This window comes from Lagopus leucura, unplaced genomic scaffold (assembly GCF_019238085.1).
Source record: "Lagopus leucura isolate 7727_CA_CO unplaced genomic scaffold, USGS_WTPT01 Super-Scaffold_100015, whole genome shotgun sequence".
NCBI lineage: Eukaryota > Metazoa > Chordata > Aves > Galliformes > Phasianidae > Lagopus > Lagopus leucura.
Window position 1 is genome coordinate 9,653,304 of NW_024962269.1, and position 27,359 is coordinate 9,680,662.

Genomic DNA, 27,359 nt, shown 5'->3' on the forward strand with positions numbered 1-27,359 from the left:
GGTGCGAGGGGCAGAAGGAGAGCAGCCCCGCTACCTGCTGCCCCAACACGTGCGGAGCCGCGCCCGCCGCTTCTCCGCGGCTTTGCACGGAGCCGGCGCAAGGACGCATTTGGCTTTGGATTGTTTCTTTTTTCTTCTTCTTCTTCTTTTTTTTTTTTCCTTTCTTTTTTTTCCTCCACCTAACCGCATACATGGAAACCCCTCCCTCTCCCCGCTCCGTACAACCCCGAGCACAGAGCGGCGACCACAACAACGGGGCGAACAGAGAGAGCCGACGAGAAGGAAAAAAAAAAATACAGCACCACCACCCCAGAGGCAGAACGACTGGAAGCACCGGCGGGTCCCAAACTCCGGCTGCAAAGAGCGCTTACCCAATGCCGGCAGCGCGGGGCCGCAAACTTTGGCGGCCGCCTCCCGGGAGCTCCCGACACGGCTGCTGGGCAAGGACAGAGGCAGAGGTAGGGGCAGGCAGGCGCAGGCAGCTCCCGCTCCTCCACTCCGGCTGCCTCCCCTCTGCCTCCCTATTTATATCCATCTTCCAGCCGCCGGCGGTGCCCGCACTGTTTACAGCAGCTCCGGCTGCTGCTGGCTCCTCCCAGCCGGGAACGATCCCTCCAGCCCGGACTGACATCCGCGGCCGGCGTCCAGATGCTGGGGCTGGGGAGAGCCCCCCTGCCAGGCTCCGAGCCGCTGGAGCTGGCCCAGCATCCCGGGGGGGTACCCTGGGGACTCAGAAGACCCGGCTACACTGTGGGGTTCAGGGCTCGTTTTGGGTCCCCAGGCACAGTGTGTGCTCCCATGGGGTGCCCTGTCCTACAGCTTTCTATGGGGAACATCAGAACCCAAACATCCCCCATGACAGCGGATGAACAGAGAAGTGTCTGTCGCCTAGCCTCATGTCACCAGGCTAACCTGAATGCAGAGCCAGAGAATTCCCTTCAGAAAGTACCTCAAAGAAATCCACATGCATTTACCCCTCTGGCATGGCCCACGCTCCTCACTCTTGCAGACACCTGCCCAACCTCCTCCTCCTCGGTGCACATGGCAGTGCTACCCCATGTTTATTTTCCATAAACCAGAATATCACCTTTTCCCCGATCACCTTCTCCCTAGGCTGTAAAACACAGCAGAACAGAACTTCCTGGGGACACCACTTACTTCAGTCACTCCTTCCCATCCCTCATCCCTGCTCTGCATCCCAACACCCAGCAACAAGGCCAAGCCAGAAGGCAGCAGTGCTCCCACATATGGCCAAAGCCAAAGCGCTGCGAAGCCACAGGTGCCGCGTCTCAGCGACAGTTGTGTGCCATCATCTGGTCAAACAGCTTCAATCTGTCACCACTGAAATCTACTCCAGCTGAGGATTTCTTCTGACAGAGGGCACAAAGAGGCCATAGGTACGTTAGGAACAGCGGGCAGAATAGAAGACACAACTGCTTCCCTACACCCTGCTCTGTATGCCGGATGCTGGTGGGTGTGAACACAGCTCCCATCCTGGAGGAACACACTGGGAGAGGCTTGAGCTGCCACTTTTGCTGCTGGCTGTTCACTGATCACGCAATGCTGGCACTTCTGTCTCAAACAGCTTTTGGCATTTTCCTTCCAAAAAGGGAGCAGCATTAGTCAGTGTTGTGCCTCGTTCTTATCTGAATGCAACATGTATGGACATGAGGTACAGCAGCCTGGGTTTGTGGTTTTGGCAGATAGGTGCATCTGCTGGTGGGAGCTGCAGGCGGGACGAGACAAACAGGAGTGTGTCGTCTCCAATTACCCTGAACCCTATGGTTCTAGGAGTCGAGGTGGAAGGGAACCCAAGCCTTCATTTTACATTTCTTGGGTCCCTTGAAGCCTCATTGATTTGTATTTAAAATATTTGCTCTGAGATTCCATGGACTTACTTGCGACCTAAATAAGAGATGGCAATGATTAACCCAACCAACCCAGTGATAGCAGAAATAAATGTCATGCAGACTTTGGTCGGCACTCAGCTCCATGCAGGTCCTATGAAGCTGTTAGCACAGCCAAAGGTGACTCTGGTTCCTATGGGTCTTTTTTGGAAGAAGAACCCTAGATATGGACAGGGTTCAAATCCTTCACAGCCATTTCCCCTGCGGCCTCAAAACCCACATAAATGCACTGCTGAGAGCCCTTTCCAAGAGAAAGAATCCTCCTTGAAGGTGAACTGTTTTCTGCTGTATTAAGCTTTCACCGGCTGAGGAGGGAGATTACAGAGCAGATCACGGGCAGATCATCTCATTTCTTTGAAGAGTGCCACTTCACTTCCAGGAAAGCACACACATTCTGCATATTGGTGCCTGTGAGCTAAAGCCCTTTCCTTTTTCCTGCAATGGGAAACCAAGACAGCCTACCGCCTACTGTACTTCTTCCTTGAAAACAGAAAAATCAATCCGATCTCACAGGGTGGCTCCCGAAAGTGTGTTTCCCGGGCACACTCCCTGGCTGACCGCTATCCTGTTTCCTTATTGCCACCCGGGGAAAGGAAGGAGAAGCGGAGTCAGCGTCCCCTCGGCAACGCCCGCTCCCACGTTCCCCCCTCCGCCGCCCGAGCGCTGCCGGCCCCGCGCTGCTCCACCGCCGGCCGGTAGGGGGCGCCATTGCACAGCCCTCACTGCAGCGCCGTCCTCCGGCCCCGCGGCGCCGCTCAGCCCCGCGGCCCCGTGACTCAGGCAGCTCCTGCAGTCCCCCTCATTACATTAGCAACGTTTCTTCAATATGTTTTTCCCTCCGCCTCTTCTTGGTTGCACATCTGCCATCCTCTGTGGGTTTTTGTTTTGTTTTTTTTTTTTTTCTGCCTTAGTTTTGTATTTTCCAAACGCATTTCCACAGACAGCCCCCGGTACCCAGCAGGGTACTTCATAGAATCATTAAGGCTGAAAAAGAGCTCTAAGTTCCAACCCCAGCCCAGCCCACCGTGCCCACTGACCACATCCTCAGTGCCACATCCCCACTGTTCTCGAGCACCTCCAGGGATGGTGACCCCACCACTCCCTGTGCATCTGTGCATCACTGCTCTTTTGGAGACAAGATTTTTCCTAATATCCAACCTGAACCTCCCCTGATCCAACATGGGGCCACTCCCTCTCATCCTATCGCTGTTACTGAGAGCAGAGGCTGACCTCTGCCTCACCACAACCTCCTTCCAGGGTGTGTAGGGAGCGATAAGGTGTCCTCTGCACCTCCTCTTCTCCAGACTGAACCATCCCTGTTCCCTCAACCAGTGCCCACAGGACATGCTCCAGACACCGCTCCCTTCTCCTGCTGGCTGCACTATTTCTGTTAGAAGCCATTGGTTTTCTTGGCCACCTGGGCTCACTGGTGGCTCATGTTCAGCTGGCTGTAAACCAGCACCCCCAGATCCTTCACTTCAACAAGGAAGCAGGAAGTGCTAGCCTAGATGCGCCCCAGGTGCTGGGAGCAGCACACTCCAAACATGTCCATCAGGGATGCACTCAGGCTGCTGTGGGCCTGGCAGCCACACTGGGCTGGAGATGTCACCACAGCGTGGCTTTTAGCACTCACAGACAGCACAAACACAGCTCACAACTGACCCACTGCACAATGCCCTCTCACTGCTGGATTACCTTCAGCCCCAGCCAGAGAATCAGAATCATTTGAGTTGGAAGGGACCCTTCAAGGCTATCTGGTCCAACTGCCCTGCACTGAACAGGGACGCCTACAGCTGATCAGGTGCTCAGAGCCCCGACCAGCCTGACGTGCAGTGTCTGCATGGATGGGGCACCCACCACCTTTCTGGACAACCTATTAACCTGGGCCATGGCTCAGCCAAGCTCTGGGGCCTGTAAACCAGAGCAGCCCCACCTCACTCAGTGGTGCAAGACACAGGATCAAAAAATACCTCTGTGAGTACCTACCACTGTGCTCTGCTTTGGGCTTTGGTGGTATCTTCCTTGCTTTCAGCATGTGCTCCTTGAGCAGAGCGAAGACCTTGTGCTGCTGGCCCTCGGTGAGCACGCCCATGTTCCCCAGCATCCGCAGCATCCTGTGCAGCAAGAAAGGCCTCAGCTTGTGCCGCACCATCTTGAGGGGACTGACGTACATGTTGGGTATTTTGGGTAGCTTGGCATCCCGATCACAGTTGTACAATCGAAAGAGGTTCCAGGCCAAGCCAGGTCCAAAGATATCCACTGAAATATATCTGGAAAGTTTGAGGAGCACATCACAGGACAACTGCTTCTCTTGTGACTTCTGGCCCAGGTTCTGACTTAGGGAACTTCTGCTGGTATTGGGACGGAGGAAGGGGCTGGGTCTGTGTGGTTCCACAGTTCCAGACAGGGTGCTTTGACCATGCAGCAGTTCTTCATGTTCCACATCCCACCACGAGCTGCTGGGACCCAGGCTATGCTCTGAAATAGTCATAAATACAGCAAAGCTATTACACATGAGCAATGAAGAATCCTGGTGGGTCTATATACACATACACACACACTTCTATTAATGTTTTGCAGTGTCCCTGGATGCACCACAAGTTGTTGAATCACTTTGACAAACTCACTGTGTGCTTCTCCAGGTGAAATCAATATATTTGCAATGGGCAGATTTTGAGGTACAATAGTGGGATAATATGTATATAATTAATGTTTTCTATAATGCTTTATATGCATTCTAAAATGTTTATAACATTCTCTATAATGCTAAATGGCTGAGGAAAGTCATTGCCCTGATGCAACAGGGTTAGGCTGTGGCTTCCTCCTATGGACAAAAAGCATTGCTGTAGGAGATTTGGGGCTCCGTGGAGCTTGTACTTGCTTTGAGGCAAATATGTAACTACTCCCACACAGCACTCCTCCATCCAGGCTGAGCCTGAAGGTTCAATTTACACCCTGAGAAGTGACCGATAAAACAATTAAATTCAGCATCATTAGGCTGCGACCTTGCTAGAGACTCAGGAACATCCATGAAAGCTCTACTGATGGAAAAGGATGAGGAACCTGAAGCTGAAATGCATCCTGCCCACAGAGTTTGGAACAGTTAATGCTTTAGCATAAGGACATACCACTGAATGCTGGAGGTCACGTCCCTGAGCCCTGGAATGTGCCCGCAGTGCTCGTGCTCATTGCTGAGCAGCAGATGAAATGTTCCATTTCCTACAGGTCCAGCATGGCTGGGAAGCTTCAAATATTTTCTATTTGATTTCAAGATTGGAGTTATCAGCCTCAAGTAGTTGTGGTTTACCATCCAGGGGATTATTTGCATGTTTTAACCAAATTGGTTATATATCACACCGCTGTGCTAGAGGATTATGTAGCAAAGTGCACATTTATGGCTGTAATTCATCACTGAAACATAACCCTGTGCTACTGGGAAACGGCAAGATGTGACCACCGAGACCAGATGGCAGCAGGTAATTCAGGAGCATCCTAACGGCTGCAGCACTTTGCATCCTTCATTCAGAGCAATCCAGACATTACGAGAGAACAAAGCACCGCGTAAAGCATGACTTCGATCGAACAGAACTTCGGATGCTAAAAAAGCTCCGAGGAACTAAAGAGAAAGGGAACGAAAGGCCGATCGCACGCAGCCACGTCCAAAGCCACAAGCAAACCGCGGCGCCCAGCAGAGCCCAGGCGGGCGGTCAACCTCCAGCTCCCTCCCTTCGGGCAGCCGTCGGTGCCGGCAGTCGCACCCACCTCCCGGCAGGGGCAGCCCCAGTCCTGCACGCAGCTCCCATCACCGCCTTTAGGGCAGCCCCCAGCCCAGCCGTGCTTCAGACGGCAGCACGAGTAGCCCCGGGCCGGAGCGGCACCGCCTTCCTCTACCTCTCTCCTCCTCCCCCCACCAGCACTGCCCACCCCCCCCCCCCCCCCCCGCTCCCCGGAGGCCGTCACCGTATCGCCGCTGCCTGGGGACGCTCCTCGCCGCCTCGGGTCGGGCTCCCAGCACCGCCACCAACACCAGCACCAGGGTGCAGCTCCTCGGGGGGCCCGCGGCCGTCCCCAGCCGGGGGGGGGCACCTGCAACACACACGCGGCGTTGGGTCGAGTCGGGTCGGTCTCCCGCTGCTTCCCTCCCTGCCCCTCGCCGTTCTGCCTCGCTCACCCGGCGGCATGTAGGGCTGCCGGAGCCGCGCTGGATGGATGCTCTGTGGCTGCCGAGGCTCCTCCAGCCGCTTTCAGCGCAGCTGTGCCCGCCGCCCCCGGGGAAGCTGCAGGCACGGGGCGCGCACTGCCCACCCCGCGGCTCCTGGCAGCCCTACAGGGCGGGCAGCGTACCCACAGCGCAATGAAATCCTGAAAGCAGCACGTTTACCCTTACAGGAGAACAACCTGAAGAGGTGAGGGCTGTTCTTTTCTTTTTTTGAGAGAGAGAGAGAGAGAGAGAGAGACAACATGCCACCACAGTATGGTTAGATTGCAGTTGGACTTGATGATCTTGAAGGTCTTATCCAACCTGAGCGATTCCACACATGCTGCTCCAACATTTTCTGTAGAAATACTTTGGTTTCTGCAAACTCACACCTGGCAGAGACAAGCAGCACTGCTGCCCCAAGGAGCAGCTCGTCTCTGCTGTAACAAAGTTGTGAGACCCAAATATTTCACAGCTGAAAGCAATCTCTCAGTCTGAAACCCAACTCAGTTTGGAGGAAGACGTCCTGCAGGACTTGGAAAGCAATACAGGTGCAGCAGGTAATTTGGGGCTTGGCCCATCCACCACCAGAACCATTCTCCTCTTCATCAGCACCAGGACAAACCACCACGGTCACAATGCAAATTACAGCACCGGATGGTGGGGGATTGCACCAAAAAGAAAGGGTGGGTATGGAGAAATCTGTGAAGTGGACGTAAATAAGATCATTAATTTACGAGAGCAGAACTGGGGAAAAGGATTTTCCAGATGAGAATAAAGGTTTAGTGCTCAGTAAATAACCCCGGGAAGAGTGGGTTGTTTCTTTACTGTGTTTAACACCAGATAGTAAAAGCAAATGTGATATGGGTTTATTAAAGGGATGGACAACACTGCGTGTAAATACGGGTTTGGGTATTTCCATAGCAGATGGGTCAGTGCCTGGAGCAGAGCTGCCCCACACTGCAGTAGGACACAGAGCTGGGGTAAAAAGCACAGCAGAAGCAACAGGGGTGAGAGATCTCAGCGCAAGCACAAGTTAACAGTTACGTAAACCTCAAAGGATACACATCCAACCCTGTGCAAAACAGAACCTCTGAAGGTGAAACCAAATAGTTTGCTCTGTTTCGAAGTACAAACCTCAGGCAGCTCCTGATAGGAGAGCACAACTCACCTCCTTGGAAAAAAAGAGTCGGAGTGCAGATGCCGTTGCGCCATACAAACAAAGTTAGCGGGTCACACAGGAAGAAGGGGTGGAAAAAAATGTTACTTATTTACACTCCTGGAAGGCCCGTTGCATAATTTACCCAGGCACACACACAGCCATCTTCACAGTGACACCTCGGCAGCTCTAAAATATGCACAGCAAGTGAAGGCCCACGTTATGCATTTAAATGGGTCCATGTTAACAGTTTGCTGCAGCAAACGACTTTTTTTAGCCCGATCCAAAGTTTCTCTTTCATGACCTCACATCTTCCCCTTTTTCCTGCATCTCAAATTCCTATTCCTTTAAGCAAACGGGGACCTGAAATCCGCTGTCTGGTAAACCAGTTCATGAGTTGGCCGCAGATTTTAACTAATAACCCTAATGCTGATGGGCAGCAGTGCTCTGAGATGCCCAAAACAGTGATGCCTTGGTACAGGGGAGAAGCTGAAAGTTTACACAGCAGAAAGAAGGCCACTACTATTTATTTTCTTTACGGGACTTGCCAGGAAACATTAAAAACATCACAACTCACCTCAGAAGCATTCAGTGGACACAGAGCTGCAAGGAAAATGGTTTAAGGGACCCAACAGGTGAACAGATCACCGATTTGGAGGGAAGAAGCCCAGAGCACCACTGATAGGTCACTAATAATCACTCTAATTAACAAGAACATATTTGCATTGGCTAAACATGGATAAACTTTGCAAAGCAAAGCAGACAACACAGGAGAACAGCAAGGCACCTAAAGGGCTATCGTTAGGCCACAGATTTATGAAGGCTCACATTTAAAGAAAATTGAGCAGATTTCCTAGAAATAGAGGAAGGGAGAGGCAAGTCTGGGGTGAGTATTAGCTGAACAAGGAAGAACAGCTGGGCATGCCAGGGCTTGGGGCATTTAATACTCAGCCTGAACCACGCAGTTGCAAGCCCCATAGTAAGAGCCCAACTGACTGCACACAGGTGAGTGCCATCATTTCCCCCCACTCCCCACACCACTGAGTGAAAATACCTTTTTCTTTCCTTTGAAAGTAATAGCACCAAGGCAACTTCAATGACTACAGACACACCTGCAGTGCTGACCATCCACTGCAGGTCTGTCACAAGGTCTCACGACAACAACTTCAAACTTTTCTTCTGGGCCACAGCACAGAATCATAGAATGGCCTGGGTTGAAAAGGACCACAATGATCATCTACTTTCAACCCCCTGCTGTGTGCAGGGTCGCCAACCACCAGACCAGGCTGCCCAGAGCCACATCCAGCCTGGCCTTGAATGCCTCCAGGGATGGAGCATCTGCAACCTCCTTGTGCAACCTGTTCCAGTGCATCACCACCCTGTGTGAAAAACTTCCTCCTAACATCTAACCTAAACCTCCCCATCTCAGTGTAAAACCATTCCCCCTTGTCCTATTGTGTGCTTATCTGTTATTTAAAGAACAACCAGATGCCATTTAAAAGTAATCTCTTCAACATTTGATTTATATACCAAGCTGCAAGGAAACAAGGCTTTCCATTCAGGATAGTTTTCCTGGAAGGAAGGAATTAAATAACACGATTCAAGTACTTTGCCTTTTCTTGCAGTGGGAAAACGATGCTCCAAATAAGATTCAATAATGCAGCGCGATCTAATCCATGCATCCTTTATTCCATTACAATCACTGTGTTGCATTCCAGCAACAGGACACAAACTGCAATCAACCGCGATCAATTTGTACAACAATCTGAGGCTTACAGTACATTTAAGGCCTTAACATTTGGAAAAATTAGACCTATGCTAGTAGTGTAACAACTGTGTTTTGCATTTCTGATGCATAATCTGTGCGATTCCAGTGTCAGAGAATCAAATCACTCCTGAACTAAAAAGATCAGCTCAATGAAAATTTAGTTACATAAATTCTTCAAAACATAAAATGTGTAAATTTTTTTCTTTTTTTTTTTTTGTCCTGGAAACTTTATAAAACTTTAATAGCAAAATAATATAGGGATAAAAACATATTTTAACAAAATGTATTCAATCATATACAAACCGGAATTTTGCAGTTTATTGTAGCTAGACTTAACTTAAAACTACCAATTAAGAATCTATGCACAATGTAAATTCAAATATGTACAGTACTTTTAAAAAGTCTACAGGAATGCTTTACAGAAGGAAATGTCTGTTATGGCTATTATTCAGACCATCTGAATATTAAAATGAGTCTTCTAGTAGTAAATTTACACATTTATTTTTAAACAAGAGCAATTTTGTCCGTAGTTCATTTGAGAATATTCCAGTTACGTTTATACAAGTAATGGAGAAGTCATTACAGAGTTTAGCCCCATATAGTAGTTTGTTTATCATCAGGAGAAAGTATATTTCAATAATTTACTTGGGAAGATCAGTAAGTTAACAAAAGAACACTAAAAGGGAGGTGGGGGGGACTTCATCACAATAACTTTCCAGTTACAATACCACAGCTAGAAACTTGACAAAGAAAGTACTCCCTTAGGTTGAACCCACAGCCGATGGTTTAGAACAAGCTGTAGCTCGTAACAGTTGTGTTCCACATACTGAGAACATTGGAAAAAAAAAAAGTCTTCGTAGGACAGAATTAGAAACGATCAGAAGTGAGACAGAGAAAACCGATCTTCAGTTAATACAGCACTAGGTAAAAAGTGTCCCCATAAGCAGCTAGTATCCCCACTTCTTTCAGGGCAACGAAGCTAAAAATTGTTGGAATTACAGTAGTTGACCATATTGTGTGCATTAGTAGAATAGTTTCCAGATATAAAAGACAAATTTCATCAGATGTTTGATTAGAACACCCTAAAGACAGGGTATTTCTTCATAGTATAAAGCTATGACAGCTATCCAGTTAAAGCATGTGCAAAACCAGGTAATTTCTTCCGTTCACAGTAACTGAGGTAAAATCAGGTTGGCTTCTTCAGGAGTTGGGAAGTTCATGAGATATGAACTGTTTTAGTCTCTCTAGATACTGTGCATAAAGCTCTATGTCGTTATGCCCAGCCCCTTCCACCCAGAGTGGCTCTACTGCTCGTGGACATCGCTCATACATCGCCAGGCCGTGGGAGAAATCAATCACCTCATCTTCGGTACCGTGGATCACCAGCACAGGAGAGGTGACTTTAGATATCTTGTCAATGCTGGGGAGGGAAAAGGAAAACATTGCTCAGTTTGTGGCTTAATTATCCATGCACGATCAGCTTACCAATGCTTGTTTCTAACTGGCTGCAAAACCCTGGAATTGTGTCCCAACAATAAAGGACAAGGCTTACTCCTCAAATGCATGTGTAAAATGGAGCCCCCACTACCACTGCTATCACACCTCCAGCTCTGATGGCCAGAAGCCCCAATGGGCAGTGGTGGAAATCAAGTTTGGCACCTGAACCACCAGTGAGCAGTGCACCTGTCACAGAAACCACTGAGGAAACCTACTGAGAGGCAAATGGGATTTAATGAGACATACTACCAGCGTGGATATTATGCATTATCACCTTCCAATGTAACAGATTAGGAACCAATTAACTACATTCCAGTTGTAAGACTTAATGCAAAAACGGTCTCAGCTCATGAAGCCGGAAAGTCCCAAATCAGGTAGAAACAGAAAGAAGCAAAAAGCCCACAAAGAACTGTTCTTTGAGCTTAGACGACTAGTACAAAGGGCAGAAAATTGTGGGGGAAACTGTGTTATGCAAGGATATTTAACCGAAACCAAACAATTCACATGGCATTTTTTGCTCTGCTACGAACACAGGGTTAGAGCAAGCTTTGCAGGCCAACGTACCCAGTGGTCACCTCACACAGGAGAATGGAGTCTGAAGAAAGGGGAGAGTGGCACCCTCACACCTCTGAGTTCAGCCCAGAAAACCCCAGTTAGGAAGCACGCTGGTAGCACATGAACGTCCAGCTGGTGAACACCAGGCTTCTCTGACTGTCTTATTTCCAGACAGCACTCCATGTTGGTAGTTACCACTAATGTGTAATCACATTAATCAGTGTACAGGTGCCAAGTGCTAATTAACACACTCTCCACTTCCATCATCAAATGGAGGAATTGGCCAATGATGTAACCATGCTTTGGCTCAGGACGTGATGTAAAAGTGAGCAGAAAAATGAGTGCCAGTAATATTTGGTTTGACAGAGGACATGTTTACTTCCTTACACTATCTCATGAAATGTGTTTGGATTTGTCTGTGCTGAAGAACAAGAGAGCATGTGATTTGGGTAAGACTGGATAGAGACTTTACAAAGTAACCAGGCTAATTGCTTACAATGATTAAAAAATACAGATGCCAGCAAACATCAGTTTAGAAAACAGGCTTAAAGAAGATTTATGAAAATATGAAGTTAATTAAAAATTAAGATGCAAAATAAAGCACTAAACCTCTCACACACAATTCTACAGAACAGTCACTGCTTTCCAGTAAATAGCTGAGTGTAAACACATTCTGGTCTCTGTTTCAATAAATACTTCTCTAGAAAACAGATTTCTTGTCATTTAAAGAAGAAAAGTGTTACTTCAAATTAAAACACAGCCTACTTCACTTTGCCTGTCTGAAATTTGAGTCGTGTGCACCTATGCTGAATATAGAAAAATGTCTCAAGAACTTGAAAGACATCAGAATAATGCAGATTCCTCCCCTCCCCTGAATTTGTCCCCAAATTAGTATCATGGCCAAATGTAAATGTTTTATAATGAAAATGCTCAGTAAACTGAAATCTTAACCCCTGAAGGATCTGTCCTGAATACCACAATGTGGCAAAGCAGGTCGGTCACATACAGTTAGAGATGCTTACACATTTCAGTGGCTACAAACTGAGCTCTCATTTACTGTAGGAAACCAGGAAATCCCTTTCACTCCAGTATTCAGATAATGAAACTATTTTTTCCCCATATATTCCCAGGCCATTAAGCTAGATGTTAGTATTTTGCAGAAATTTGGAGTGTGTCCCATTGCCACCTCAGCGACTCATAAGGCAGTATTTAAACTGCACGTTAGACTCACTTAGTATGCTCAGCCACACTGCTCTGCAGCTAGAAAAATCTACAGAGACCACATTCTCACGGAGCCCCAGCATAAAATGTACATAATAGCAATTCACTGTAGGTGCACACAGAACTATTTTGTTTCCTGCCGTGAAGATGGACGTCTGAGCTGCACACATTCATAGAAGCACACTGCTGTTTATTTTCACTGCTTACAGTCTAAGTGAAGTCAGACTGACAGCACTGAACAGCTCAGTAGGTTAAAAACAAAACACTCAAGTGATACAGTGTGTTTTTAGGGTTCCTCCCAGCCACCTTTTATTTATGTATTTATTATTTATTTGAGCTGGCTGCTATCAGCTAATCACCGTTAGCTTTGTAATCAGAGCTATTTTTAAGGCTCCAGATTTTTTCTCTAACAGAAGCATTTTGAATATAACATTCGAGGTTTGGGGATGATGACCAAGCTTGTGTACAACAGTTCCAAATTCTGACTGCACCTAAACTTGGGGACTGGACAGAAACTGTGAAAGCCACCATTACTTGTGGCTGCTCAGGCACACATTTATGGCTTTCGCACTCCCCCACTTTCTAACTTTAATCTGTTGTCATGAAAACAAAACAAACACGAGTAACTCTAAGTATCCCCTACTACACTTACTGCAAACACTGCTTTCTGAAGCAAAGATAGGTTTGCACTGAACTCCACTGAGTCCTTTGCTTCGTCTTCTGCCCTCCACAGACCACTCAGCTTTTTATCCCCATGTCTGTATACGTTGCTACAAAGAGAACAGCTCCCCTCTCACGTTCTCAGATGTCCCCAGACAGCTCTGTCACAGCCTTGATGCGGGACACCGATCACTCAAATATCTCACAATCTTCTCTCCAAAGCAATCCATTTCTAACACTACCTCAAGTCCAACCGTTCAAAGTCACAACAACAAAACACCTGTAGGAGGTTAATAAAACGAATCTCAAATGCTAACAAGCGCAACTTATAATTTAGTGAAGTCTTACGGAGTCACTGAGTAACAATATAAAGACTTCGGCTGTGGGGAAAGAAAAAAAACTAGTTATGAAATCAAGGAAATATGGTTTGTCTTATCAGCACTACAAAAAGACGGCTTTGTAAATTTCCATTTAGTAACAGCCAAATCCCTTCAAGAGGGAAAAAAAACCAAACCAAATCCTACAGTAAAATAAAAAGAGCATCAGAACTGTACATTGGAATACCAGATCCCTGCAAATGTCCAGTGCAGACACGCAGAAATAATAAAAACATTCCTAAAACACCTGCTCTTCCTACATCTAGTAATTAACATGGAACTGATGCTATTTCTTTTCAAGTGAGACACTGCTATAAAGGCAGGTGTTTCATCTTGAAAACACTTGCACACAGTTTTTCGTAAGTAAAATAACCTACAGCTTCTTAAACAAGCTTAAAATCTCCCAAAAGAGACAGTAAGTCATTCTGCTTTGGTTACAGACATTAGGATCTGACATGATCCTCAGCAGGGAGGAACAAAAAGAATGGACATAGGAACAGAGGTGTAAAACTGTTTTACTTACAAAGATCAAAGTCAGAGAAGCAATAGAAAGTGCAATACCTGAGAATACACACAAAACACAGAGCCAAGTTGAAAAGCGACCCACACCAGACTAAGGCTCTAGCCTCTGCCTCTCTCCTTTCCCTCCCTTCAAAGCAGTGATCATCTATAATCATCTATACCCTTTTTGGTAAAACCACAGCAATATATTAACAAGTGACTTGAAAACAGCACATCCATTTCATGATACCATGTTACCTTCTAAAGTCAACCCACATGCTAAGAGAGTGCAGTACTAATTTCATTAGTAAGTTCATTAGCCTGAAGAACTTAACAGGACATTAACAATTGTTAAGCTATTTATCCAAACCTGATGACATAAAAATTCTTCTATTAACAATCCATAGCACAAAAACAGGAGAAAAAATAATAGAAGTAAACGCTAGGAATTATTTGTTTGTTGACATATCACATCAGTTTGAGACTGATATATCAGCCTGTTTCTTACTCGGTGAATCTCTACAGGTGTGCATACCTTAAGTTTAAAATACAGGTGACAATTCAGTAAAAGTTGTATGACTATTCCTTTTTAAACACCTAACGGTGCACTGAGTATAGAACTATCATCCTCGCAACATTTACACGTACCTTGGAAAAGCATCAAAACAGTAGGTTTTCCTGGTGTCAGGAAATGCTACCCGTAATCCAGACATCAAAGGAGAATGAAGGATTACTGCTGCACACTCGTACCGAGATGCCAGGTCTACTGTAGGGACAGTACCAATACTCTGACCATAGAGAATGATGTTCTCAGGACTAACGCCATACCTGTGGAGAAAATAAATATCACTTTAAAAATCATATTCTGCATCATAAAAGAAAAAAAGTATAGGTAAAAAATCCCCAAACATCCCTCCCATCCACTGCACTTTAAAAATCTGCTCCCAAGAGAGGTAAACTTACACGTCTGTAACTCTAAAATACAACAGTAAAGTAAAGAATCATAGTTTATATAGGCTGAAGAGAGCTACCCTCACAGCAGGAATGCCAGTTCGATAATCTCCACCATCTTCACGAACACCTCTTTCATTCTGCAGCATAGCACATTAGAAATGAGACTTCCCCATACTTACAGTCACTCCCAGGAATTTCAAGTAGATATTCTGTAAGCTAACAACCCCTCTGCTCTCTCCATCATTAAACAATACAGTTACCCTTTTGCCCCTCCTTTCTTTCCACACAGCTGGAACAAGAAGTCCAAACTGCCTTATTGGCATAGATGAAGATACCAAAGAGCCTAAGAAGGGTAGTTCTGTTCATTTTTCCCCTGCTGATGATTGCTGTAAGTTAATCCTCATTCTCTCTTCCTGCTTAAAACACGTCAAGCTTATTTTTCAATTATAAAGATACATCATTACATAAAATTCTGGGTTCAAAGCAAGTCTTGGATGGCTCCCAAATGTTCCTGTCTAGCCTGTAGGTTGTCTTAGCTTGTGTGCTGTTTCACAACTGCAAATAAGCAGAAGCTAAATTAACATAATCAATTCTAAGCTTGCAAAATACAAAGGAAGTGGGAAATGGCACAGACAGTGTTGGTGGGTAGGAGGAAGAGTACAGTACTATTTGGTTACCACAACTTGTGAAGAAAGCTACAAATCAAAGCTATTTCTCAGCTAGTTATAGATTATTTATCCAGAAGGTTTCTACGTCTAACTCTATTTTCTACTGCAAGCTGTATAAAGAATAAGTGAGAATATTTCTATTGGAAGATAATCTGTGCAGAATGTCTTTTTCTCAGACTACACTGCCTACAGTCCCATTGAAATGGTTATGAAAATAAAAGTATATATATCAAAAGCTCCAGTTCAGGTATTCAATGTACAGCTGGAAGTTTTCCAACTGCTTTGATATGCTGATAGAGGTATCTGGCAGAGCTTGATAGCACTTGACTTTTAAGCAGTCAAATCATTGGGTGCTTGCAAAAGAGATTAAAATTAGAATGGAAGAATAATCCAACACTGACCACCCAACCTGGATCTATCACAGAGTAAAACTGGGCTGTATTATAGATTCTGTGTAAGAGGAATTTTCTTAATATTTTTATGCTGCTGAACATTAGAGCGCTTTTCACATCCACTCTAACACGAATAAGCAACTGTATAAAAATATCTCCCAGAGGAAAATTTTATCCTCTTGGTAACCAAGCAGCAGCTCACGTTGGTGGTCTATCACTGCAGCCATGGCCTGATGTTTTAAAAGAGATGTTGTGAAGCTCTCTTAGGAGAATTTTTTCCGTCCTCTTACAGTCAGAAAAAGTCCAGCACGCAGTAAAGCCTGGCTGATTTGAGTTTGTACATTAACAGAACCGCAGAGCAAAGCGTTATCCTCATGGAAAGGAGCGTGGTAGGTCAGAGGCAGGTACCTCTGAAGGCTGCATATGGAAACTATGCCTCCATTCTGCTGAGCTACCAGTTGTTGCATCATATCAAGAACAGGCAGAAATATATCAACATCAGAAGATAAGAAACGTGATGGGAACAAGTGCATATACGTAGCACTCAGAACAGAACTGTATTGACACTGGTTGATTTTGCAGTACCACCCAAAGCCCCACTATCACGATACATTTTTTAGAAATGGGCCATTTCTAAAACATTTACAATCTAAGCAAAGCACAGAAACAGATGTGTGGATGAGAATCACAGGATAACAGGACAGCGTAAGGCAGAGAAAGAATTCCTTTAACATAATTGCCTTAGCATTGCAATTTTCTCTGGCATTGATTTTCTTTGTATTCACTCCTTTTGGTGTTGTTTCTGAAAACAGCTTATGTTGCCAATTGAGCACCTTGCTGTCACCACTACAAGCAACTAGAAAGAAACAAATCTCAATTTCACAGTGCACTAGCTGAAGCCTGAGCTAGTCTGTAGTATCACTAAAGAAAAAGAAAAAAGAGAGAGAGGTATCTCTAAAGTAGCCCTTCATCACCAAAATACTACACATTTTCAGTATTCAACTCTTCAGAAAGGCAAGGTGGTAATCTTAAAAAGAGTATAAGGACACTGCATGCTGCAGCCAGCCTGTCATTCGATGGAATGCTGTTTCTATTTTGTATCCCTACTAACAGTCCACTAAGAATCTCTTGCATCCTTCTGGTCAGGGACAGTCCAACTGTCCAAGCCACCAGAGTCACTGTAACAGATTTATCTCTTCAAGCCCTTTACCATCAATCAGAAGATGACACCGAAATCTTACCACAAACATCAGCAGAAACATCTGCACAGTTTACAGTAAGGACAAAGGACACGTGACAGCTCAGAAGCAAGGGCCACGAATAACGACAGGGGTGAGGCCCCTGGCACTGATGGCCACAGCTTGGCACTGGCACGTTCCGAGCCCTCACGATGCTGCCCAGGCAGTGACTCAGCGAGCAGGGCTCAGCCAAGTTACAGAACAGCCCGTGGATTTTGGCCTTAACACACAGTACATTCGGGGAGCCGAGGAGGGGCCCCTTCCTCTCTCTCTGCAAGCTCCTGGGTGGTGTTAAAAGATTCTTACGCAATCAGAACAGTGATAAAGAAAGTGAAATAGAAGAAACGAGGAAGGGCGGTCATGGATAAGAGACAGCAATCAGATGGAAACTAGGTGGCATACAAGGGAGGAACAAAGTGAAAACAGCAAAAGACATTCTGAGAAAAGAGGCACTCTGCTACATCTTGTTCTCCCGTTAAGGAAGTCCTTCTGCTGGCCAAACAGCAGCTCCTAAAAACATCTTTCTTAAAACAAAGCGCTTTGGTCTCCATGGAAATGGCTCTGAGGGACAGCGAGGCTCAAGGAAGGCCCAAGGGAATGGCCTAAGATAAGGCGATGCAGGAGGGCACTCCAAGAATTGCCATGAGCACATGCAAAGCAGTGATATGACAAGAAAATAAGGGGAAGGAAAAAGAGGAGCGTGCTTGCCCCTGACAAAAATCAGTTAGTGAGAAGCGTAAAGCTGCCTGCACTGTAAAAGATGAAAGCATTTCTACTCCCCCAACCCATAGATACAGATCAGATGGCAAAGTTCTCCAGTGTAATCTGCTCCCAGAATCTCACTAGTAGGTCACATGGATTAGGGATTACATTTGCTAGGAGCACAGGAAAAAGAATACAAACATCTCCACAAGCAGCACAGCTGTAGGCACCTACTGCTGGCCAGCTCAAGCCAGGCTTAGCTACAGCACCAACACATTCCAGTCAACCACCAAGAATCCACATCCCTGACTTTCTTACTTACTCCGGTATGGACTAACGACAGATTTCAGACACACCAGCAGGTCTGTGCGACAGGGAAAGGATGGGAACACTGCTATCAGCAGACTACAGTGACAGGATGGGACACAGCTACCTCCCATTTAACGTGCTTAGCTGTAGGACTGTAGTTTGCACTGTGCTCCCACCCCAGTTTTCTGAAACAACAGCATGTGTTTGTGAAGTACTAAAAGCTTTCTGCTGACAGCACTCTGTACAGACTAAGCATTATCATTGAAAACATCCTTATGAACATGAGATACTGCATTTATTTTTCTTCCTTCTGGGCTTCAGCTTCAAGCAATACTGATGGAAAATTCACCACTATTTTTATTCCTTCCTTACTCCACTGCAAGCACCAGAGGAATGCTGCTGCAGGACTACAGAAGTGCCATACATCCCAACCCTGCCTGTTCTCAGCCAAAGCCGCAGGAGCTGTGCCAATCCTCCAAGGTGCTGAATACATATTTTCAGTAGTGAAGCCAGTTCTTTTTCTCAGAATTTCCCAATCACTGAACTTCACCACACCTTCTACTTTCAGTTTTGAAATGTTAAGGTATTTGCTGCCCCAGTACTCTTTACCTAAACCGTAAGGCACATTCATCAGCATGGATACAGCAGCAAATCTGAGTTTTCAAGCTACTGAAACCCAGTTGCAGTATCTATCTCAACAGAGAACACCACAGAAGTGTTTTGATAACACAAACCCATTCATCATGCTGTTGAGGCCTACTGTATCACTGCTACTGAAATAGGCAGCTACCGCTGATCAAGTTCTTCCTTCCAACAGAGTATTTAAACAGAAATGACCAAAAAAACAAGGTAATTAGCTCACGGGCTCTTTCAGTATGAAACCGTGCTCTCCCCCCTCAAGGGAAACACCACAAGGAAATGATTCAATTTTAAAATATGGAGCAGGAACCTATCACACATCTGGAATGATACAACTCAAAGCACATTTCGAGGCAGCAGTGAATTCTCAAGTATTCTTACTAGAACAGGCATGCAACTCCGAGCAAGTAAAGCCTTCAGACCTCAGTACAAGTCTGTTTCTTCCTCTTTACACAAGTTCCTTAAATTTCCCTCAAATTAAGATTTTAAACATGCACGTACTTAGCAACATGGGCATTACAATCATTTCAAGGAACAAAGAAAACACCACAAATTACTGTTTCAAACACATTATCTCTAAATGGAACAATTCAGAGAATTTTAGATTGCTTGTTAAGAATTTCAAATAGGTTTTTCTGAAGAATCATTATAAACTTCCATAAGTGATGTGTCTACAGTTTCAGCCCCAATCAAGTAAAAAAACCTACTTGCTGATTGAATATCTTGAACTTGAGATTAAATTGTGGGATCTTTATGTCAACAAAAGACAGTCAGCAGGAGAGATGTGCTCAGTAAGTATTCTTGCAAGCAATTATTTACATTATAAGAACAAAATACTGAATTTCACATCCTGCTTCAGCAAGCACCACTCCAACATCTCAGTCAAAACACCACAGAATTCACAGCTGATTTCCAGCCCAAAGCCAACACCAAATTGAAAGCAAGGCATTCAAGTTTTTTTGTGTGAACCATAACATCAACTGTCAATGAGAAAATCAGAATTACTTCACAACTCACAGGAATCCCTGGCACACAGTAAGAATCCCCGCGCCAGTTTTTCATTCACGTTTCCTTGAATTCACACAAACACAGGTCTACAGTTCTTCACTGTTTTCACAGGCACAATAGACACTGACGCTGATTCTTTAAATTAGGCAACGACTTCCTTCTCTACCTCCTTCCTGCACAACTCTAAGTAGAATATGGTTCAAGTTCAGGTGTAGCAGACTCAGCACTGAGTTCATGTTTTCATTGTAGCAGGAGCCAGAAACAGGTTGCAGAGTATTCTGGCTTATGAAACTGCAAGAAAGAGACAATGTGTGTTGGCACAGATCCCAGCACGCTGTCACAGGAGCAGACGCGTAATTGCACAAGTGCGTTCACACAAAATAATTTCAATGTCTGCCAAAAAAATTTAATCAAGGAATATACTTCAGTTTCATATCACTACTCTTTTATTGCCACTTTAGAGAGTCATTTGCTTACACTACGGAGAAAATCCACAGCTAATCAACAGAGGCTAAAACCGGAGTTACAGAACAAACCAAAGACACCTGAAAACGCCCACTTAAAGGTTATTTTAGATGCTCACTATTCGTAAATAACGTTCTACAACAGGCAACTGCAGCACTAACACAGTGATATAGTACAGCTTTTTTTTGTTTTTGTTCCCCCCCCCCCCAGTATAAATAAATGGATCACGCAGAGGCAATGTGGCTTCCTCCAGGCACTTCTGTAGGACGACCAGCTGCACTGCAGCAACACACATCAAAGCTCTACAACTGCTTCCTGGTTACTGCCGTGTGATAACCAGCTATGTGCTATCAAATATTGAGAACTGTGGCCAAGGTTCAGCCAACTCCTAGCACACATATTGAATATCCTTGGCAAGCTCTATCAACCACAACAAAACCAAGGCAGGCAATCTACACACTGCTGAGTAGGGATGGCACAGCATGCTTGCCCTGAACAATTAAGGCAGGTGACAAAAAAGGCTATTTCATGTCATTCTCTGGTATAAACTATAATGAAATAGCATTTTGTATTAATTGAATTACACTGAATTGTTTTCTACTACATCTCCTTGGAAAAAAAAGCCTATAACCATAAAATTAGGGAAGAAAAAAATTTGACTAATTTCTAATAATTAACCAGATGTATTTCTAATAGTGTTTCCTGACCAGCCACACCAGCCTCCCCACCTCCTAGTTCACATGCCAGCACTACACTGCACAATAGCAGAAAAGTGACAGAATTAAAAACTCCTCTTTTTGCAGACGTTTCTCCTCCCGGATTACTTCAAGCACGATGAAGGATGTGGAAATGAGCACCTGACACTGAAGTCAGGCATACGGATATATAATAATTTCCACTTGTTAGGCAAAGAAAATGGCCTTCGCTAAACCAACAAAAGGTGGAAGGTAGAAAAAAAGAGAGCTAGTTGGAAAATACCATTCCTCAGGTGTCACATACCCGCCTTCTCTCCCCCAACAGCACCAACTGCTCTAACACTGTTACCTCCACCAACTAATCTTGCCTTACATCCCCCCACCCTTACAGCTTGCATCAACAGCAGTAGCAGAAAATCAGCTCACACAGCACTACTGCACAGCTTAATCCAGAGCCTGCCTCATTCCCTGCCGGGATACAACTGGTTAAACTCAGTACTGTACAGGAAAGGGAAAAAAAAAAAAAGAGAATTACGGCAGATCCCAAGTTTGACACAAGCCTATATCACACTGTAAACACAGTACTCAGACATGCCAGATGTTCAGACAGATTATTCCTGGTTCACTGAGGGGGTTCTGGTTCTCAGCCAAACTACTGTACCTCCTTTCCACAATCAGTGGCAGTGGAGAGTTCAGATAAGAACAGAAAGAGCACATAGAGGAAAGGAAGCACGTTAAAAGATACTAAGAACTAGATGTGTTTATTCCATAGGAAAGAAGGCTTCAGAAACATATGACAACAGGCTTCAAATATGAAAGAAGCAGCTGCAAAGATGAAGATGGAATGCACTCTGGCTGGTTTCAACAGGAAAAAATGGAATGAGCAAAAACTGCAGCAAAGGGGCTTAGGTTCGGGTTTTTTCTCCCCATCATCTGAGAAAGTACTGTAACAGCCCAGTGAGACAGCAGAATTTCCACGACTTCATGTTCGCAAGAACAGTTCAAACCACCACCTATCATGAGTAGGTCACAGATAACTGGTCCTGTCTTGGGAATGGATGGTACTTTCTCACCTCCATTTCCTGCACTTAAGTGCTCAGAGGGGCCTCTCACTGAGGATAAGACCAGCATGTTTTCCTGTAAACAATAAGGATTACTGCTTGACATAAACTGAATAGATTTATAAAGCCCTACATCAGTAGTTTTAGGATAGGGGTTGATTTATTATTTTTAAATAAATTCCTTAGAATGTTAGCTCCTCCAAATAAAACAAACTTTTTTCCCCATCCAAATGGGATCTTAAATTACTTAGTGCCTGAAGATGCCATATTTTAACACGGAAAACATTCATTTTTTCCAGATTCCCCAGTACAAGTGTGTTCCTTCTCCAATTTTGCCACCTTCATGGTTGTAGAATTCCACACCATGTACAACACTGCCACGTGCTCATTTTGCACCACGTTACCACCATCCTGCTCTCAGCCCAGCCATGCCACAGCCCCGTACCCTGGCAGGAAGCAGGTCCACTCTGCAGCCCATCTGCTCCTAGTCATAAATCAGGCTCTTCCTCACACCCATTTATAGCTCATGATCTTATAGCAGAGACCACTCAACAAATGCAGAGTGCATGTAGCCACCCTAATTTTTTGAGCATTCTTTAGGTAGAAACAAAAGAGAAACAGAGGATAACAAAATAATTGGTGGTGTGCACCATCAGCTGGGAAAGACTTCTGCAAATCCGCATTCTGGAAGTCTCTTCCAATCTAGCTGAACTGAAGCTAAATGGGACACAGAAGACAGGGCAGAAAACACACATGCCGTGCTCACTGTTTTATTTATTTATTAAAGAGGTGCCAAGAAAGACCTCTTGTGTTCTCCCACACTGAGAACTCAATTGTATTTATAGCATGACCCCCAACCCCCCAATACAGCTGAATACTGAACTCTGGTGTTCTGTTTATGTCAGGCTGCCCGTTTGTCTACCACATGAACTAGCTATTATGTATAAAGGCCTGGCTTTGAAACAGTTGCTTCTGCAGGATGGAGTTGTTGTTTTTTTTTCCCCTCTAGATAGCAACACAAGATACACAGAAATAAATTTCCAGTAAACCTACTTTCACATTTAATCGGGAACCCACATTATGGGCATACTGGTGTGAGAAAACAACACAGCACTGCCTTCACCATCATTCATTCTCTCATACCGAGACAAAGTCAGCAAAAAGGCCACTGAAAAATGAGCAGTGATGTGGCCGAGCCTTCTGTTGGAACTTGTATCTTTATCATTCCACTATTTCACAACACTGAGATGAATAACACTCCAACACTCAGTGTGCGCTCACACAATGAGAGGAAGGGGACACTTTCCTCAATTAGTCCCATGGGCTTTTCTTCAGTTCGTCTGTTAAAGATGTTGGCTGCTCAAGAGAGCAGGACAGAACAGCTAATAGGAAGCCACAAACAAACTACTGTGATGTCAGGAGCACAGGTTTTGTCTTCTGCTTACGATGAAACTGTGATTTATATTTAACTTTTTGAAAGTATGATTATACACATGTTGCAGAACAAAAAGCGAAGCAGCATCTCCACGTAACAGAAAGAGGTGCCCTCTGCTGCACTTGGTGAAGAATCCAAGCCCGCTGTGTCTGGCACGACGACATCTAAAACACATTCTGAGAAATGTGAAAAATCAGTTTCAATGATTAATGGAACTTTCTGACCACGGTGCCCTGCAATTAAGGGTTTCAATCAACTTCTCACATGTACTCACTGCAAGGGAAGAGAGACACTAAGCTTAGTTGATGTAGAAGTAACTGTAAAGAATCTATGCGTTACCATCCTCTGGACACTCAAAGAAGCCTATAACCAGCACATATCATAGCCCTTGTTAACTTGCTCTCTCCTTCAAAGAAACAGGCACACTTTGACACTTTAGCACTATTTGAGATCTTCATCACTAAAGCTCTTCAAGCCTCATTTCAACTCTCCGCTCACAGAAGCGAATACAATCAAAACCACTGGAAAGGGAAAGACAATGTAACAACAGAAGCAAGAGTTAAACACAAACATACATTCAACTGTATTTGCTTCCTTGATTGACAACTTTAGAAATCAATTACAGCTCTGAAGCCAGCACCCTGCCACCAGGTTAAGGTTTTGAAGACAAGTATTTCCCCACTCTCCATAGTTTCTTGCTCCTCCTTACAGCAGCTTTGATTTACACCATTTAGTCACAAGATACAATGGGTGGATGGCACACTAAAATGAATCTCTCACTTAAGTCAATTTAAAAACAGAGCACTGGAGTTGCTTTAAAAAAGTATTTTGCATTTAATTAAGTTGGTCAGTAGCAAATAAACACGCAAGAGAGAAGTATTAAGCTTTATTTATCAAAGATAAGAAACCTTTACTGGCCTCTAAGAACAATCTTTGTTGACCACACCATCAATAATTCACAAAAAACAGTCAGCTATATTCCATTATATACTCTTTACTGTAACCAGTGTACAATATCTATGTAGCCAATCTGAGGTGCATTTAAGTAACTTGTTACAGCAGAGAAAGTTCTGTCACTTTCACAGAGAAGCTCCACAGTACCTTCTGGAATGAGGAATTTATTACCTGCACCCCCAGCTTCTCTCTCATCTCTATCCTGTTGTGGTACCTTCATTTCAGCCACGCACGTCATACCGCATGTTTTGTAATACAACAGAGCTAAGATATGTAAACATTTAGAGCACTTTAAGATATTAAAGTTTGACAGCCTGTAACAAGAAGCCTGCACTTCCACTCTGGATATCCTGCCCTCAAAAGCTGGGGGGAAAAAAAAAAAAGGTAAAATGCTTCCTAAAATTGTACTCTTAGAAGGACTGTTATAGAACACCGTGTTGTAAGAACAAGATTTGATGATATCCATGCACGTAAATGCAATATTTTCCTATATAAAGATTTCAAGTAAACCACGGTATGTGCCTACAAGTATAGAAAGTGCTCTTGGGAAAAAAAAATAAATCTGATTCCATAGGAAACATTTTTTTAAAAAGTGCAAATATCAACTCGGGTTACGCAGTCCCACCAGTTCTGTGTTCATAGCTGCTTCTTACATTTCAATTGCTTGAAAAGCTCAGGAGAGCCCTGCCTGATTTCTGATGCTGAGAACTCACAGCAAGCCAATGTGTGCTGGCTGCCCTTCCAGCCCATCCTGCTGCCCTCGCCTCCCCTGGCTCCACTGTGGAAAAGGGAATAACACAGGTCTGAAAGAAGCAAGCTCACAACTCTCCAAGCATTTCTGTTCAGAAGCACTGTGTTATTCTTTCAGTACTCCCACCTGCTTGTTGGGGCACCTCTGACATCTCAGCTAAGTCTCAAATATACTGCTCTTACCCTGACTCCTCTTTACAGGAGACACTGAATTAACTTCCTGGAGTATTTCCCTCACCTTCCCTATTTGTAACATCATGCAACACGGTTCAAGGCCATCCTCCTCCAGCACTAATTGCCAAGAGCTGCATCTATTAAAGTCTTAAGCCTCTGACTCATGAGCTGGGATTACTTATCTGAGAAGCAGTGCAGCGGCTTCTGACCTGAGCTGCTGCTGTTCCACCCATCGCAGACAGTTCTGCCCTTCCACCACTTCAGCTGCTCTCAGAGCAGGGAATAATTGCTGAAGCATGCAACCCAGAACAGGGAAGAAAACAAAAATGAAAAAAAAAAGAGTGGCACCAGTGAATTTGAGAACGTCTGGCTCTATTTTCTGAAAATACTGCTATCGTTGCATAGGCATATAAGCTGAGCAAGCATCCTGTCCTCGTGCAGGGTCACATATAGATTTTCTCCACTAAATATATCCCTGATGAAGTTACTCAGGTGCCTTAATTTAGACAATACAAAGCCCCTACACACAGGATTTTTCCTCTTCTTTCCCAGTCAGCACACAGCTCACCTGGTACAATTAGAAAGCAAACTAGTCAAAGCTGGTGACAAAAACTTCACAGCAACACTTGGATTTAACTGAATGCTCTTGATTAGGTTTTTATCATCTCAAGAAAACAAGGCTAACCTTAAATGGTGACCAAACTCCAAATAGCACCTAAAACTTCCAGGTTTGCACAGATTAGATATATATACATTAAATTAAAAAAAGCATCTCCAAAACAAGATCTCAAAATAGGAGTACATGTGAGCACTTCTAAAAGCAATTGCCTTGATGCTCCAGAAGAGTTAAATGGTGTGCAATGCTGGAATTAATCCTTTGGGAGACCAGTATTAGGAAGGCTACGTGGGAGGAAGGGAAAAAAGCAGATCACTCATGCTCTAGAACTACTCATGTAATAATCCCACTGCTGAATTCAAAGGAAACTAACCAGCTTTCTCATGTGCCTGTGTCAGTGCTGTGTTGGCTTTCCAGTTTTCTCTGATACTCCTCTATTTAGTTGTAGACTACATTAAAACATGTAGGCAAAACATCATCTGAAAACATGCTGCTCTCTTAAAAGATAAAGGCAAAAGATCAACCCCCATTAAGGGACCAGGTTTGCTGCAACTGTTTGGTATAACTTACAGTTTATCAAATATGTGGCACTGATTCAGTATTTTCCTTATGTCACAGAAATTTGTAACTGTATTCAGAAAACAAGTTGATAAAGCTTTTCACCATTATCTCCATAATGCCAACAGCAGGGAACAAACAAGGCAAACAGCCTCAACAAATGGCAGATGCTTGTATCTGAAATCCATTTAGAGCAGACAAAGTTAAAGCCATTTTCACACTGTTCTTCAAACCCCTGGAAATCTGAATGCAGTCTCTCTCGCCAAACACCAAAGCCAGAGCCTAAAGAAAAACTCATGGGGGCTGGAATGGATAAGGATTACACAGCCTGGATGTGCTGCTGCTTCCCATCCCATCAGTGCTGCTCTGGTAGCGATTTGAGTCTTCAGCAGAAAAGGATTAAAAGGACCACGAGGGGCAGAAAGGGAGGGCAGCAGAGAGGTCCTGCTGCAAAAACAACTGGTATCTATGAGCAGTCCTAGGAACTCTAAGAAGAACGGACTGCAGAAGGATGCAGCTGTCCCTGTTACATGAATATTTTATGGACAAACATTATATGAAGATGACTCAGCTGGCAGCAGCGTTCCTTGTATAGTTAGATTAATTTGCTCATTCACGCACTACAGAAGAGCAAACAAAGTTATTCAATAAGGCAAAGATTGCTCTCAAAAGCAAGCAGCACCTCAAACAGACATCTAGGGGCTCAATGCGGAAGCTAAGTGAAGAGGAGCCGCAGCCCTTGTATCTAGGAGACCACACATCCTGCCTCTTCAATTCTCAGGAAATAGCTCACCTTTCTTGGAGTTACTCTGAAACCACTTCCACAGAAACAAAGAAGAAAGGCAACATTCTCTTTTGATTTGAAAATCAAAACATTTGACACTTCCCCTGCACTGAC

General features: G+C 44.6%; 3 protein-coding genes across 7 annotated transcripts in view; all 3 read right to left on the reverse strand.

Moving 5' to 3' along the window:
• The window catches only part of LOC122182421 (cell migration inducing hyaluronidase 1), a 101,840-nt gene extending 99,763 nt beyond the window's left edge, over positions 1 to 2,077 (reverse strand). For both annotated transcript variants that reach the window (XM_042875686.1, XM_042875685.1), the window contains exon 1: positions 372 to 2,077. The gene's annotated coding sequence lies outside the window, so the exon portion shown is untranslated. The remainder of the gene's footprint in view (positions 1 to 371) is intronic.
• Positions 1 to 4,380, reverse strand: part of LOC122182422 (cell surface hyaluronidase-like) — a 46,452-nt gene extending 42,072 nt beyond the window's left edge. For all 4 annotated transcript variants that reach the window (XR_006179795.1, XM_042875687.1, XM_042875688.1 and 1 more), the window contains exon 1: positions 3,894 to 4,380. Coding sequence is in view for 3 of the 4 variants with exons in the window: in XM_042875687.1 (XP_042731621.1) it covers positions 3,894 to 4,080 (187 nt within the window). In the remaining variant the exon portion in view is untranslated. The remainder of the gene's footprint in view (positions 1 to 3,893) is intronic.
• Positions 4,381 to 8,932: 4,552 nt separating this feature from the next.
• The window catches only part of ABHD17C (abhydrolase domain containing 17C, depalmitoylase), a 31,248-nt gene continuing 12,821 nt past the window's right edge, over positions 8,933 to 27,359 (reverse strand). The window contains exons 2-3 of the mRNA XM_042876033.1: positions 14,492 to 14,671; positions 8,933 to 10,452 (exon numbers count right to left, since the gene is read on the reverse strand). Of these exons, the coding sequence (XP_042731967.1) occupies positions 10,233 to 10,452; positions 14,492 to 14,671 (400 nt within the window). The 3' untranslated portion in view covers positions 8,933 to 10,232. The remainder of the gene's footprint in view (positions 10,453 to 14,491; positions 14,672 to 27,359) is intronic.